The following is a 16,625-nucleotide window of genomic DNA, read 5'->3' as shown; positions in this document are numbered from 1 at the left end:
GATCTGTAATTGTCAGCAACCCACGCAAGGCAAGCTTCTTTAAATCTAATCATCTAAGGCTATGCTATTACTTTACTCATTTCATCATCTTCCTTATTCGCTCATTTAATACTGTGGCCATTTCATGACGTTATTGTGAAACTACTCGATTATGCAGTGCAGTTGTATAAATTACATGTATATGCTAGTGATGATTTTAAAGATTTCCACAGTTCTACTCCAATATTATACCTGCAGTAAAACATAGTTTTTGTTTAATCACAATTAATTTTGATCATTGAGGAGCCTAAAGAGCTGTAGAGCAGCTAAAATAATCGAGTTTGGATTAAGGAGAGTTCAGATTACTAGTGTTTCAGTATAAGGGGAAACTAATCAAGTAGGGCGGCATCACTATTCAAAGCATGTCTCTCAGCTTCTTGCTTTGTAGATTGCATAATGCTCTGTATTTACACAAAGAAACCGATTATATAGTTTCTCTATTGCCCTAAATTTCCTTTTATAGCCCTAACATGAAAAAGGACCAAGCAAGGCTTGTGTAGTTGATCATATAATCTTAAGATCACAAGGTCTAAACCTTCCAAGTCCCAACTAGGGTATAGTGCTTGGGGTAAGGATTCATTACCCTCCCCGGCCACCTCATTTTCAAGTGTTTGGCTTAAAAAAACTGAAATAAGAAAGCTTGAGAGTTGAGGTTTAAATTAGTTAGGCTCATTCCTTACTTAAACAAAATTATGGATTTGGTGATCTTAGATAATGATTTATTATTTTTGAAATGCCCTAATCTTCGTGAAAACTAATTACAGATTTACGAATCAAAACTGAATGCGAAAAAAAAAAAAAAAAAAAAAAAAAAAAAGATTGGTTGTCTTCTTCGATTGCCCTGTCAAAAAAACACTTTTAATTGTAGCACTGGCTATCACAAAATATTCAAAGATATATGCGGCTTATTCTTCGTTAACCAAGGATTATTCATCCATTGTCCTTGAAAATTTGAAGAACAAATCGAAAATTAATATGGAATCATTAAATGGATTGATGAATAAACTCAACAAATTTTGAATGTAATATTAATTTTTGCATTAAAAAATAAATAAAAAAATAACGATAAGGTGTAAAATTTCAACCAATCATATTGCGCTCTTAGTTTAATGTATGGTAGTCGTTTATTAAATGGACCCTGTAAAATCATCCATATTTAGAAGGTCGATTCTCACAAATTATGCATACTTATACAAATTGATTTCTGAAAATTTTCTTATAAATATAGATGTTTGATCATCGAATATTTTGAGTTTTCCAAATCTTGTCCAACTATTCATTTGAAATCCTACAAATTAAATACCCATTCTTCAAAAATTTACTTGTTACATACATATAGATGGATATATCATTTAGTTAATGAAAATAAAAGAAATAAAAAAGCACACACAGGCACAACATCAACTGAAATCACCACAAGAACATAGTTAAGAGTTAGCATATATATAAGATATTAAATTATTGATTAGGACTAGCTATAAACCCTCCTTTAGCCTACATCTTCTAGAACGCCATAAACAACCAATAAAATTGGCGTTCTAAAAATAAAAATCCTCCACCTCTAAAAATTACTTTTATTTGTGAGACAATCACTGTCCAAATAGAAAATACTTTTAAGTAATACGAGTATTCCAAAAAATGACTAGTAGGGGCGGGTGCCAATGTAGTTGCCAGGAGGATCATAGTTACAAATAACAAAAACACCACCATTATAACAAGTAACCCTAGCACAACCAAGTCGAGTCGATTTCCTCCAAACAATCTGAGTATAATGTCCACAATCCATACCATTAACACAAGAGTTACTGTACAAATTATAGTACCTACGCTCCTCTACCCATGTTTTCGCCGCGAAAGCTGCTGAATAACCACCACCACCCCAAAAGAGGTTCTCACCATAGGGACCATCCGAGTGAACCAAATGACAATCTTTAATACGTTGGTTAGCCCATGATTGAGCATAGGAAGCTAGTCTATTATCCCAAGTTAATGGAGGAAGTCTTACAGCTGCTCTAGCCTCGTTGTGGACTTGCATGAAGGCGGCCTTATCGGACCCAGTGGCACCACCACCGGAGTAGTAGTAAGGGTGGTAGTTGTATGATGACTCGGATGCATAGGATAGGGTTGTTGCAAAGACTAGGAGGAGAGAAAATATTACGGTTTTAGCCTTAGAAGAGGCCATATTTTTTGTTTCTTTATTTTTTTGGGGCTTATTTTTTTGGTTGACATATTTTTTGGGGTAGGGAATTTATATGATATGGTGAGAAGAAAATATAGAAAAGGTCATAGATTTGAGGAACAAGTTTGTGAGGTGCATGTTCGATAATAGAGGGCACGATGTTTGAAAGAATAAAGAGATTTGATGTAACAATATAATAATGTTTGAATATGGGATGATATAGGAGTAAGTTGTACATGTTAGTGGATCATCTCAACCAAAAGCTTAAGTTGATGGTTGAGGCCCAGGAATATGTTTTATACTCTATCACGCCCCCTCACACGAGAGCCCGTTTGGGCTAGAAGTGTGGATGCAGCATGGGTCTCCCTCATACCCAACGCTTAATATTCCACTTGAAAGTGGGGGTGGATGAGATTCGAAGCCGTGACCTTTGTGTCACGTTGGCTCTTGATACCATGTTAGTGGACCATCTCAACCAAAAGCTTAAGCTGATGGTTAAGGCCCAAGAATATGTTTTATACTCTATCAGTACATGCTAAGGTCTAATATTTAATTGATGTATATGTCATGGGATTAAGTAGTTTTCTCTCTTTTCTTTCATGGTTCTTTTGAAAAAAATATGTATATACTTGAGCATAAGTGTAAGATGATGTAATGATAACATGAATTTATGACAGTCAAATATTCTACTTGTAGCATAATATCAACCAATTGAACTAGATCGGCTAGATGTATTCAATGATACAATATACACGTACTTACTACTCATATGTCAATCTATTTAGTGGAGGCAACTTCTTGTTTTATTTATTATAACTTTTTTTGGTGCAAAACTTTTGGTTTTAATTTGTTCGTGTCACTGTTAGGATTAATATATATGATGTGTAGGGTGTATATTAGGCGCCTAGACTTAGGTAAAGATGTCAAAAAAGTGGCCTGATCGAGTTGATTCGATTTGACTTGAAATTTCAATTTGAATTTTGACTTGTATGGATATAATAATTTAATATAAATGATCCGTAAGTGTGAGAGAATGAATGTAAAAGGTGTATATGTTGTAATGTAAGAAGGGTAAGATGGTACTATAAGGTGAATTTTTCAAAAATGGAATAAAAAGAAACTATTCTAAAATCTAGAAATAGATGAAAAATTCATAGTCATAATTGTGCGTTAAATTTGTCTTATTATATCATAGATGTGTGTTAGTGTTTATGAAGTCAAATTGATGCTACTAAAAGTTGATAGAGGAATGTATTAAAAAAAAAAGGGTATGTGTGCACACCAAAGAACCATTTAATGATACGTGCATGGAGTTTACCAAATTACGGACAGATAACCGAATAATCAAAATGGGTAAAATTTCCATTACAAAAAAATAAATAAATAAAAATAAAAATAAAAATAAAATTAAGAAGGGTAAAATTTAATTGACCCATTGACGCAAATTAAAGTGGTAGAATTCTAAAAAAAGGAGGGTAGAATTTCAATAAGGGTTTGTTGTCTTCAGATTATTTTCAGTTCAGTTCAGTTTAATTCAATTCTTAATTTCCTTCTCTCATAGAATATTCAGTTCAGTTCAATTCAGCAATAATAAGTTCAATTCAGTTCAACTTAGTTCAACCCAAATTGAATTATCCAAAGTGGGTAAAATTCAATGACCGAATAATGCAAAGTGTGTACCCCCTCCGTGTTTTTTTAAAGTGTTACACTTTGACCGGCACATAGTTTTAGGCAATTTAATTAACTTAAATAAAATAAGAGGTATCTTTCAAAATAAATAAATAAATAAATAAAATAAGAGGTAAGTGGGGTAGTTGGAGTATTAAAAAATTGTAAAAGAAAAATAGTGGGGTTAATATTTTATTGAAAAGTAATGAATGTGAGATAAAAGATATAATAAAAAAGTAGTAGTGGATTTGAGTGGGGACCATAAGAGGAGAGATATATAATATTTTAATGTAACTTTTTGCCAAAAAAGGAGGTGTAACACTTAGAAAAACACTGCCAAAAATGGGAAGTATAAAACTTAAAAAAACATGGAGGGAAAAGGATTTTGTATTTTTGAGCCTAAATAATATTTGAAAAATTGGATAACACATTGGATTGTTTGGGCCATTTTTTTCCATCTAAGAATCACCCTTTTTACTTTATCTTCGTTGACCCTTTGATATGTCTTCTTCACTTGATTCTTCCTCTTTCTAGACAATCTCTTTTATTCCCATCAATTTAATTTATATGGAGTACTTTATTTAGTTATCTTCTCTTATTCCAAAACTTAGATCAATATAACTTCAAATTCCCATTTAAATCTAGGTTTTTATGCACCTCGTATCAACAAACAGTGGCGGTTTCAGTATGTGTTCAGCTGAATCCTTACTAGATCCGGAAAAAATCTGGTTAGATTTTTTAATTATTAAAAATTGGTTAACCTAATACAGTGCACAATTTACACAATGTCGTCGCGTCCAACAACCCAGCGGTTGTAAGCCTAACTTTTTACACCGTAGGTCCCGAGTTTGAATAGAGTTTATCTACGGGCACATGACTTTCTCCGGCGGGCTTTCTCTCGTAAAGCCAAAGACGCCCCAAGACAAAGTACAACTGTTGGGAAGAGGACATGATCAATAAAACCTAGCTCGATCAGCATCCCTTTTCATATTATTTTTCATTTTTTTGGCTATTTACTTAGCTAATTTACCTCTGATGCTAGTATAATTGATGCTTATGAATTTGTATTTGAGGATTTAATTACTTGCAGTTAATGAAGATGATTATATACTACATATTTACTCTTGAAAATTAAATACTTGTATAATTTTTGAAGGTTTTTTTTTTTTTTAATTTTTTTAATTTTTTTTAACATGTATACACCAATATAATTAGTTGCAATATATTAATTTTTAAATTATAGATTAAGTTAACATGTGTACACCCATATGTCGATGATTCCGAACCCATAATAGAAATTTTCTGGAACTGTCACTGTCAACAAAGCTTGCAACTCCATTTCAAAGGGCATGCATGTGTCAATTATTTAAAGTGCACTATTTTAAGCAAATTTAATTTTGTTGAATTGTATATAGGATTATTTAATTGCTTGGTTTATGTCCCTGTTTGGTTTCTGATTGGATGGCCATGGTGGGTTTTTTCAATCTTAAAGAGGTAAGGGGAAGTAATTACTTGCCTTTGTTTCATACTTTCATGTATGGGATTTGGAGAAGTGGGTCTCCTTATTGTAGTCAGTTTAGGCTTACACTTCCTTCGCAGTGGGTTTGCCTTGAAGAACAAGTTGGGTGAGAGTCATTTGTTAATGGCTCTTTATCTGTTAGGTTTGCAAGTATACATCTGGAAGGTTTGGAGTTTAGTTTCGTCGTTAGTTGGCTCTAATTTTCATGATTAGAGTTCTTTAAGTTTTTTCAGGTCTGTGATGGGTTTTGTACTCATTACGTTCAAAATTTTAAATCTGTGCGCTGCTCCCATATTATTTGGGGTTCATAGTATGCTACCAATCATGGATTTCTTTCCTTTAAAAGAGAGAAATCAAGTTACCGGTTACCGTGATATTACCTTCCTTTCTTTTTTTGCTTTGGTTTTGTTTTTCAAGCTGAACAAGTTACAAAGAATTTCTACTGTGGTCAATTACACAAGCTTGTCCCTTGGTGGAAAAAGGACACCGGGAATAACATGTAATGTAGGTTTCGACTCGCCAGAATCAAGGCAAGGGTACCTACACAGTGGTTCCAACACTCCGGGGATAACTATATGAAAGCAGTTTCTTTTAAATTGCCTTGTTTTCTAGTGTTCATAAGAGCAAGTGTTGCTCGTAGCTTTGTTGTAAAGGTCTTAATGGGCCTAGTTCCATTTGTTTTAGCGTGCACTTTTTCAATATATGCAAATTAATCCTTTGTAAAAAAAATTTAAAAAAAAAACGCTTTTCATGAAAATATTTTTTTACTTTCTCGTATTTTTCTTTATGTTTTAACCCCTTTTTATTTTTATTTATTTGGTGTTTGGTTTAATTTGTTAATGAGATAGTTTTTCTATGGTGGACAATAATTCCATTCTCCTCCTTATTACCTCCATTTTTTTTTTGTCTCCTTCACCCCCACCCTTCCCCTTCCATCTTTTTTCCTTATTACTTTCAATTATACTGTCTAAAAAATAATTTATGAAAATTTATTTCCATGCGAATGTATTACGTGTTTCGTCAAACCAGATGAAGTCTAACTTAAACTTTTGTTTAAATTAATTAATCTTAACTTAAAATTCAAAAATAAGAAAATTGTTAGCCTTAATATTGTAATTAGCTTATGGGCCTAAGTTTATGCCCTAATATGTTTTTAGGTTGTATATAAACTTTGACATACAGAAATACAAACTAAGGAAAATCAATTCCTGACGTAGTATCGGAGCCAATACATTTCTACACCCTAAGACTCTAAATTTTTTTTCTAATCCGTAATTCCTAAAATCATAAATTATACATTCTAAATCCCTACAATTAATTACTAAATTGTTTTTCTGGTTCGAATTTTTTGGGTTTTTTTCCCTAATTCTTATTTCATCTATTTTTATAGTCGTGTATTTGGTAAAGTAAAAAAATTAAAAAGAACAGTTGTTTTAGTAGGCGTTCTCTTTTCATTATATTACAAAACTAGTGGTTTTGTATCACAATACTTAACAGATCGCCTGCTACAAAAAACAGGTCTCTTTTCTCAACGGTTTTTTTTTTATTTTATTTAATTTTTTATTATTTTTTTTAGAATGGAGGTACAACTGTAACTCTATGTACCCCCCGGATCCGCCACTGGCAGAATCCGGTCTTTACGCTCTAAGTATATTGAGATTGACTGTCATTATGTTCGAGATGCAATTCAAGAAGGGATTATTAGTCCGTCGTATGTGAAGACAACGGATCAACTAGCGGATATTTTCACTAAGGCATTGAGCAAACAACAATTTTTGTATTTACTTGACAAGTTGGGCATTTGTGATTTGCATGCTCCAACTTGAGGGGGTGTTAAGCCTTAGGGCCTGTTCTCTTACGTTAAAATTCAGTTTAGTTCAGCTCAGTTCAGTTCTGTAATACCCCGTATTTTTAAACGTATTTTATTTAAAGTATGTATTTTATAAAGTATTTAAATAGTTGTAATTATTTTAATTATAGTATTTTAATTAATATTATTATAAAAGGAAAGTTTATTTAATTATTTTAATTAAAAGTTGGGGTTTTATTTTAGGAAAGTTTAATTTTAACAAGTTTTATTAGGGAAGGAATTAGGAAAATCTAAAAGAGGAAAGTTTAGGGAAGAGGGTTAGTAGAGAAGGGGTATAAATATCCCACTTGTGAGGCAAATCAACTTTGCCCAGAGTGGAGAAAACCCAAGGTAAACTTCTCTCTCTCTCCTCCTTATTTTTCTTTCTTTTTCTTTTTCCCCTTCCCCTTTTTTTTCGGCTGCTCTCTTTTCCCCCCACCGCTGCCAGCCACCGGCAGCTGGTGGCCGCCGCCGCTGGCAGCCGGTGGCTGCCGTTCCTCCTCCTCTTTTGTTCCCCTTTTTCGATCCATATAAAAAAAACTTAGCTTTCTTATTTTAATTTAATCTATGCCTAGATCTAATTATAATTTATGAGTTTTGGGATTTAATTTTGATGTTTGAATGTTGTAACTATGCTAATTAATTTTCAGCTTTGGTTTTAATTTAAAAAGCCCCAATTTTTGAAACCCTAGGTTCTTGATTTATGAAATTATGAAAGTATATGATGTATTAATGTTTAGATCTTCAATTAAAGTGCTTTAAGACTAAATTACAACAAGTTTTAATTAGAAATAAAGTGCTGGAATTTTATGTAAAACACTTAATATTATGTTTTTAAAGGAAATTTAAATTACCCATTAAGTGGGACTTAATTATGGTGTTTTAAACATAATTTCAGCTTACTCTAATTATTTTATGAGGGGTTTTGAAATAGTATATATTGCTGGAAATTTGTTTAGAGTAGATTTTAATGCTCTATTATAATTTTAATGTGTAGGAGACTTCGAAGTGAGCAATTTTTACTAGTCGTGGCGATTTTAAGATCGTATTCAAGGTACGTTCGCGTACTTAGCATAGTTATGTTGATGTAGTAGCATGCTAAGTGTGTTTGATTAATTAAAAATAGTATCATGCTAGGTTTGGAATGGAAATTTGTGATTTGGATGTTATTAGTGATTGAATTGAGAAGCATGATTTATTTGTGATGAGTTATTGAATGGAAATTTATAGTTTGGAATATTATTTATGAACCACGTGTTTATTTATGGCATGATAGAGAGCATGTTTAATCAAACTAATTGTTTAATTATGTTTGGAATATTGAAAAGGAATTTTATTAAGCTTCTTATAATTTTTATTGATGCCATAAGCATGAGGAAGGAGCTATATAAGTGTCTATGTACACAAGGAATAAATAGTATGTTGGTGTCTTTGTGCACTTAAGGTGTTTTTAACACCGAGGGATAGGATTTTTGGCGCTTTATGCGTTTAAGGTGTCTTTTACACTGAGGTAGAATTAAAAAGGGTTCAACATTAAATATTATGTGGTCACTAAATATTCAAGAATTAAATTGGTATGTTTGATTGATTGAATTATTACTGTTGATTGATTTTCTATGCTTTGAGAGTCATCACCAAGTCCAATAACATGTAAATAACGTAAAATGAAAGAAATTACGCACCAAAACTCTTGGAACGTATATACCTTGAATATGAACAATGGGGGGGGGGGAGTTATGGGGTTTTATATTTAACCATAACTTCTAATGGAGTACATGACGCTGTACATTCCTTTTTATTTATTATTATGCGCAGGAATTCCGCCACCTTTGAGTGGTTTTGTCGCTAGCACGGTTAGCTCCCGTGTCAGTTAACCTCAATTTATTTGGGGGAGGTATAGTTGGAAACCCGTTCGATGCGTAATCATCGCTAAATGGATTATTTAATGTCTAGTTAAAGTGTCTTGTTGATTGTTGTGTGTGCTTGTAAACAGGTACAATGAGGTAAGTGTGTGATGATAGGAGAAAGCATGTTAGTGTGTTTAATTACGCTTATGTACTCAGCTTTGCTGATTGTGTGTGTTGTATGTGTTTGGCCATGTCTTTATCTTGGCCCTACGATGATCCATTTTAAATGGAGAGAAGCGGGGGCAAGTAGAGATACACTTTTCAGGTATTGAAGCATGTTCATGACGGGCATGAGTGAAGAGAGAATCATGCTAGCTTCCATTAGGATATGATGTGTTTTTATGCTTTGATTATTTTATGATGTTTATTTTATGGACTAACGCAAAAGTTTGGTTTGATTCGGTTTTGAATAAGGGCCTTAAATGGTTCCAAGTTGTAGTGGATTTTATTTGACTTTGGTTTTGTTGGTTTTCAACTTTACTTTTGTTGGTTTGGCTTTTGAATTGATTTATTTAAATAGTTTTGATTATTAAGTCTTTCGCTGTGTATCTTTGATAGTTGCCTTACCCGTTTTCACGGTGGCGGTAATGTCTTAGATATTCCTAAAACGCATTTTCAAAGATTAAAGTGTGTTTTTTAAGGAAATGAATTTCTAGGGTGTTACAAGTTCAGTTCAGTTCAGCTCCTAATTTCCTTCTCTTATAAAATATTTATTTCAGTTCAGCTCAGCTCAGTTCAGCTCAGCTCAGTTTAGTCAATGAGAACGGGCCCTTAATATTGTAATTTGCTTATGGGCCTAAGTTTATGCCCTAATATGTTTTTAGGTTGTATATAAACTTTGTCATACAGAAATACAAACTAAGGAAGATCAATTCCTGACAAAAACATACACGATGAGAAATACAAAGGTTAACTAAAAACTTCCATCTTCCGTGATTAAGTTTCATCATCATTAAAATCGCCGTGAAATGTCGGATTAAAAATATATGTTACTCAATTAGATTTAAAACAAATAAAATCAAAGGGGAAGATGGGACCATAACGTCCATAAGTATTATAGTTATTAATTAAATAAAGTGATTAGTTTATCTTATTAAAATATAATAGATTAGACCATATTTAAATATTAAAGCACATATTCAAAGTACAAAAATCTTCTGATTTTCTTTTCATTTTCAATTCTTCACAAATTTTCATCTTTTTTACCAACTGTCTAACCTCCACTATTTTTATATACTTAGGATATTAATTTTAAAATTCTTGTTAGTGAAATTCTCTACTTATTTACTCCACTTTACAAGTACGGACATTAGTTAGAGTAGAAAAAAGCAAACAAACGACTGCTTGAAAAAGTAACAAGATAAACTTGGAAAATTTCAAAAAAAAAAAAAAAAAAAAAAAAAAAAAAAAAAAAAAAACAATTGACAAAATCTACAAGTTAAAGGGACGACAAACATAAACAAAGCTAAAGCGTACAATCTTGGTATTTATTGACACTTTTTTGATTGTTGATTTTATTTCTCTCTTCACACAAAAAACAGCTCGGAGCAACTGGCCAAACTTTTTCGACTTTTAGGTGTATGTAACTCTCTTTACATTAGATTCGAGTCGATATCTGTCAAACACCCTTTTAACTATGCACCATTTGTCCATTTAACATACGCAAATAATACAACATACGAGTAGTCGAGTACACATCCTTTTATTGACCCCAACCATTCAAAGCGTACCATCATCTTACCTTACCTATCGATTGTCGATTATCTTCCATTTTCTCCCACAAATTCAGAGAAACGAAGAACAAGATTACTGTTTTTGTTTTTTTTTTTTTTTTTTTGTTTTTTTTTTTGAGGAGAGAGAAAGTGGTACTGTTAACTCGAGTTGTCATGGGCCATAACAAGTACCTCTTGTCTGCTATCTTTCCAATTCCCCACTAAAAAGAAACAAACACCACTCTTTTTAAAATCCCACATAAACCCAGTAAAAAAATTCATTCTCTCTAAAATACCCACTTTCTCTCTCCTCAAAATCATGAAGAATTGGGCATAAACAACCACAACTCTCACTCACTCTCATGGGTTCCAACCACATGACCGTTGAAGGGTCTTCAACAGTCTCTTCTGGGTTGTCTGATTCAATCAACGGTCTTAAATTTGGTCAGAAAATCTACTTTGAGGATGTGGGTAGTGGCGGCGGCGGCGGCGGCGGCTCCGGCAAGTCCTCCGGCGGCGGCGGTGGGGCGGTGAAAAAGGGAGGGAAGGCGGTGTTGCAAAGCGGGCAGCCGCCGCGGTGTCAAGTAGAAGGGTGTAATACAGATCTTAGTGATGCAAAGACTTATTATTCAAGGCATAAAGTTTGTGGAATGCACTCTAAATCACCTATTGTTATTGTTGCTGGTATTGAGCAGCGTTTTTGCCAGCAGTGTAGCAGGTTTTTTTTTTTCATTATTTCTCTCTCTTGGAAATTTTTATCAATTTTTTGACAATTTCTTTGATTTTTTAAATTTGATTTTTATATTTCTTGATATTTATCTTGTTATTAATCATGGGTTATGTGTTTATTTTTTTTTTTAAAAAAAGTGTTTGATTAATGTTAGAGTTTGTATCTGATTTTGCTTGGTCTAATTAATTATACCTGTCCTTTTCTGTGATCATAAAATTTGTTATTTTATCAATCATTTAATGTGGCCAAGTCTCTGAAGTCTAAGATTTTAATTAAAAATATACGAGTAAATATTAGTTATATATTTATTGTTGGATTAAGTGGGGACTGATTTTTTTTTTTGAGTAATTAATAAGGAAAACAGATTTGATTATTGTGATTTGTGGATGAGAATTTTTTTTTCTTTAAAAAAAAAAATTAATTATGTGGTATTGGTGTTAGGTCTAATTAATATTTTTTTCATACTTCTGGGGTTAGGTAATGATAGTTTGTGCTTAAAGAATACCTTACTTATAATTTATAACATTACATTATTAGGATGTTGATAGTTGCATTTAGAGAATATAGCATAACATTACATTATTAGGGTATTGATAGTTGCATTTGGAGTGAAACGAAAAAAATATAGCAATTCTTGTCAAAAAAAAAAAAATATATAGCAATTGACATTGTGTTGTATTACTTTGACAATAAATAAGTGTAATCTTGGTAAGTTGGTTGAAAAGAATGGTTTTGAGAGATTGTTTAGCTTGAAGGATGAGAGAAGTCAGGCATTGGTTATTACTTGTGATCGGTCCTTGTATAGATTGGATATTTTCAGAGATAAGAATTAGAATTTTAAGTTTCGCTTACAGTGAAAAATGATTGTTAGACAAGGCTAAAGAGGCCGAGTATCTGGAGGTCATGTTCTGTTTGTCGCTTTTGGCTTTGAAGAAGACAGAAAGAATAACATGTTCAAAGCATTTGCTGTTTAAGAGTTCATACTACAGCCACTGGTACCTTTGGGCTTTGGCTTTTTAACATTTGTTTGTCATAGCACTGTTTCAGATTCTTTGCTCCTTCCACTATTAGTGTCCCAAATTTAAACAATAGGGTAAGGGGAATAATGGAAAACATATACCAATTGCTGAACACCCCTCCCTCCCCGACAACCCAATAAATTTTATGATTAGCAACTTGAGGTGCTTTTGCCTTTCAAAAAACGACTTTGATTTTTGTCCTTCCATTGTTTAAAAAGCTATTGCATGTACAGTTGAATCATGACCATGCCCATGAATCAAGTTGCTAGTTACTTGGAATTGTAAATTTCAGTTAACAGTGGCTTACATTTCATTCATCATGGCCTTCTTTCCATTACATCTTCGAGTAGGGGGGTGCTGGGGGTTTGTGTTGGTATTTTATTCTTCAGAAAACATATGTGTCGACTATAGTTGATAATTCTTTGCTAGTACTTATTTAGGGTAGCCATTGTATCATCTACGATGAAGTTTATTTTGAAAATCAATGGGGAATGATGTCATTATAGAGAGTCCTCATGTTTTCGAGATATTATATAGATCTAGATGTTACAGTCTTATTGATCATCAGAATATAGACGATGACATATTGACATATCTCAGATGATTCATGTGTAGGAAAATACAAAAATCACTTGTCAATAAAGAACTCTTTCAGAGTTTTTTGATCGAGAATATTTATGTTGTGTTCTAAGTTCTAACTTGTAGTAATATTTTTGTCATTGGTTGGGGAGAATGATCAGATGTTTACAATTTGGAGACTTTTAGTTCATTATGTATTTATGTAGAGCAACAGAAGCAGCTTTTCTAAACTGCTCACCATTTGGACTCAACCAGAGATACATAATGATTTCCTTCCTTCATGCCACTTATTATATGATGTCGTCTCCCCTGTACTACTCCACAACCAAGATGTTAGGCTGTTATGCCACTGGATGTAGAATCCCTGGTTCATGTTAAGATTTGAAATTTGTCAAAGCCACAGGAATTAGTATAATAAACAATAATCCGTATAATGGAACATTACATTAGTGAAGCCCGGTTAGGTATTCAATTTTGACTTACATTAATTTTGGTCTGACAAATCAGTCAACACCTGATCTAATTATGATGGTGTGTGATGTGAGAATGATGTGTTTTGTGTGGCATGCCATTCCTTTTGAGTTCTTTTACTTTTAAAGGAAGTTTGTTTTGTTTAGACGTTCTGGTGAAGCAGAAAATAGACATTCCATGTTCCTTTATGCTCTTATTATTTTATTTTTTTTCATTATCATTGGAGTTGGCCATTGTTGCTGAATTTACTATGTATCTCAAAATGTTCTAGCCTTCTGATATAGACATGTTTTGACATGTCCACATCAAAAATGGTTGTGGTATAAAGTTCTCTCGGGGTTGGCCTTTGTTTTAGTAAAGTATACTATGCATCTTACATTTTTAGTTATACATCGGCATTTTGTCATTAGTGAACAACAAAAAGGGGCTGGTGCCTTATATAGATTTTTTTAGAGATTTTTTTAATGCAATGGCTAGTACAATCTGTAGGAATTGGTACAACTGTGTATAAATTAGAGCATTAGCAGTTTTTGTTTTATTTATCAGTCTTTAAGATTGTCTAGTGTTCTAGTAAAAAGACTAAAATTGATCAGTGGATTTCTATTCTTTTTGGCTTTTGATAAATAGTTTTTGATTAAAGTTCAATTTTTGTGACTTTTGACCTGGTGTAAACATATAATGAATAACTGCAGCTTTATAAAGTGTAGTGGTGTAATACTGTCAATTTTTGTGTTGTCCAATCAACTTCACATCTTAATTTGACGTATGTATTTAAGAAAATGTAAAAATTGAGAGAATTTACACCTTGGGTGCTTCATTCTTACAACAAAATTGTGATAATTCTTAATTGGTCATTTTATCTTAGATTTCATCGGCTTCCTGAATTTGACCAAGGGAAACGAAGCTGTCGCAGACGCCTTGCTGGTCATAATGAACGTCGAAGAAAACCACCACCTGGATCTTTGTTATCATCACGTTTGGGACGTCTATCTTCTTCCTTTTTTGGTGGTGAGCCTCTGAGCCACAGTAACTTTAGGGTCTTTTCACTTTTCAGGTATTCATATTATAATTTGAGAAGATGGCTTTTTGCTAAGAAACTTGAATCATGTCATTGCAGATAACACTAGCAAAAATGGTGGGTTTTTATTGGACTTCTCTTCGTATTCAAAGCAGTCTGAAAAGGATCTGTGGCCAGGTTCAGAAACCTCTGAGCAGGTATCTGGAAGTCAGTCCAGGTCCATTGTGTGGCCAGGTGATGTAATCCTGCATTCTGTACACTGAACCTACTACATTGCATCTAGCAAGAAAAACTCATTTAAACCCACTAATTAGTAGTTACACGAGTTTTTATAATTGTGTTAAAAAAAAAAAAAAATTTAATTAATACTACTGCTAATATCTGATTCTACTATTGATGCTCTTGTTGCTTTGATCTACTAATAATTTGATTTAATAGTATCATCTCCCGGTTAAAGTCTTTCGTACCAATAAAATGGGCATATTATTCATATCGTAGTATGATTTCAAATACCGTATTAAACAAAACTGCAAGTGTATTGTAATTTGTAAATATCCCGTGTATTGCATATTAGGTAACCCTGTCATCATTATAAGAAGTTTGTGTTCAGAGTCAAGTTTGGTATAAGGCTATAAGTTGATGTAATAGAAACGAGTTCAAAATTTCTGCATAAAGTGTATCTTGTGTAAGTACAAAGTATGTTTTGGTTGTGATGAGAAGGGACGGGGGGTGGATTCTTTGTTGGGATTGTGCATATGAGTTATCATGAATGGAACATTTCACCAAACATGCTGTCATTTATCAAGTTAATTCATTCACTTGTCTCTTCAAGGGTTAAAATTGCTTCTTCTTTACTTCTAGCTAAACTGCTAATTTTTCAGGACTCCTAAATTCTGTTAAAACTCTTTATGTGCGGATGATCGATCTTTCCAATTGTCCTTGTTTTGATATTTCTCATTATAGAGTTTTAGCAAATAACAAGTACTCCTTTTGGACCATTTTGACTTTTTTACATCTACCTGTAGATTAAAAATTATGATGTTAAGTTGTTGGATGAGTCTCAAGATAACCTGAAACATAATAAACTTTGTAAAATTTCAGAAGTCTTGGAATTTCTCTCATTTTTTTCAGCATATTACATCTACAGGCCACTCTGAGGATCATCCTGCAAAGATGTATCTGCATGGTTCAGCTAGTGAGTCCAGTTATTCCTTCCCTTCTGGAGAATGTATCACAGGCGTCTCATCTGACTCTAGCTGTGCTCTCTCTCTTCTGTCAAATCAATCTTGGGGCTCCAGAAACAGTTCATCAGGTACTGCACTAGGTAACTCGATGAGCATTGATGGAACACCCGTTTCCCAGTGTAATGCAGCTCATGGTGTTACAGTTGCACACTTTCCAAACAGCAGCTCATCATGGGGTTTTAAAGGCAATAATGATGCCAGTTGTGGTTTACATGGTGTGCCATCTGGTCATTTGGGACTTGGCCAAATCTCCCAACCACATTATAACGGTCAATTTCATGGTGATCTTCTGATGGACCATGTCCATGATGGCGGACGGCAATACATGGAAGTTGACCATTCTAGGGCTTACAACTCAAACAACACAAACCATGTGGACTGGTCACTTTGACTGTTCTTTTCTCTGCTTTGTACTGAGCGAAAGCAAGTGTGTTGCTGTGATTTCTGTAGAGGTCTCTGTGATGACTGCTATGTGTTTCCCGAATCCATAAGTTGGTTATTTATTTTCTTAGGTGTGTAGCATAACAGAATGATACTCTTAACTGTTATCCGCACCACTGACTCTAATGTTATGGGATTGAACTGATTATTTGTCCCATTGCTTGTAATTTCTGTTTCCTTGAAAGGATCAAATACTGTTGTGTTTTGCTATTTGATCTGAATCATTGTCTGCTCACTACCCCTCTCTTCT

General features: G+C 33.3%; 2 protein-coding genes across 2 annotated transcripts; one reads left to right on the top strand and one right to left on the bottom strand.

Annotated features, from left to right (window-relative positions):
- Positions 1-1,529: 1,529 nt before the first annotated feature.
- Positions 1,530-2,223, bottom strand: LOC145609451 (pathogenesis-related protein 1-like). Its single transcript, XM_081664933.1, has one exon. It carries the CDS (start codon positions 2,219-2,221, stop codon positions 1,682-1,684), a length of 540 nt encoding a protein of 179 aa, XP_081521059.1. The 5' UTR covers positions 2,222-2,223; the 3' UTR covers positions 1,530-1,681.
- An 8,620-nt stretch (positions 2,224-10,843) lies between these two features.
- On the top strand, positions 10,844-16,585 carry LOC145608241 (squamosa promoter-binding-like protein 17). The gene is made up of 4 exons (XM_081663851.1): positions 10,844-11,591; positions 14,538-14,680; positions 14,790-14,924; positions 15,838-16,585. The coding sequence occupies exons 1-4, from the start codon at positions 11,236-11,238 to the stop codon at positions 16,323-16,325; spliced, it is 1,122 nt and encodes a 373-aa protein (XP_081519977.1). The 5' UTR covers positions 10,844-11,235; the 3' UTR covers positions 16,326-16,585.
- Positions 16,586-16,625: the final 40 nt, after the last annotated feature.

Source organism: Chenopodium album, chromosome 23 (assembly GCF_948465745.1).
Source record: "Chenopodium album chromosome 23, dcCheAlbu1.1, whole genome shotgun sequence".
Classification (NCBI taxonomy): domain Eukaryota; kingdom Viridiplantae; phylum Streptophyta; class Magnoliopsida; order Caryophyllales; family Amaranthaceae; genus Chenopodium; species Chenopodium album.
Note: the sequence above shows the minus strand (reverse complement) of the source record. Positions and strands in the feature narration are given on the sequence as shown.

Coding starts and splice junctions, on each gene's coding strand:
- LOC145608241 (XM_081663851.1), top strand. CDS start 11,236: ATGGGTTCCAACCACATGACCGTTGAAGGGTCTTCAACAGTCTCTTCT. Junction 11,592..14,537: donor TTTTGCCAGCAGTGTAGCAG/GTTTTTTTTTTT, acceptor ATTTTATCTTAG/ATTTCATCGGCTTCCTGAAT. Junction 14,681..14,789: donor ATCTTCTTCCTTTTTTGGTG/GTGAGCCTCTGA, acceptor ATGTCATTGCAG/ATAACACTAGCAAAAATGGT.
- LOC145609451 (XM_081664933.1), bottom strand. CDS start 2,221: ATGGCCTCTTCTAAGGCTAAAACCGTAATATTTTCTCTCCTCCTAGTC.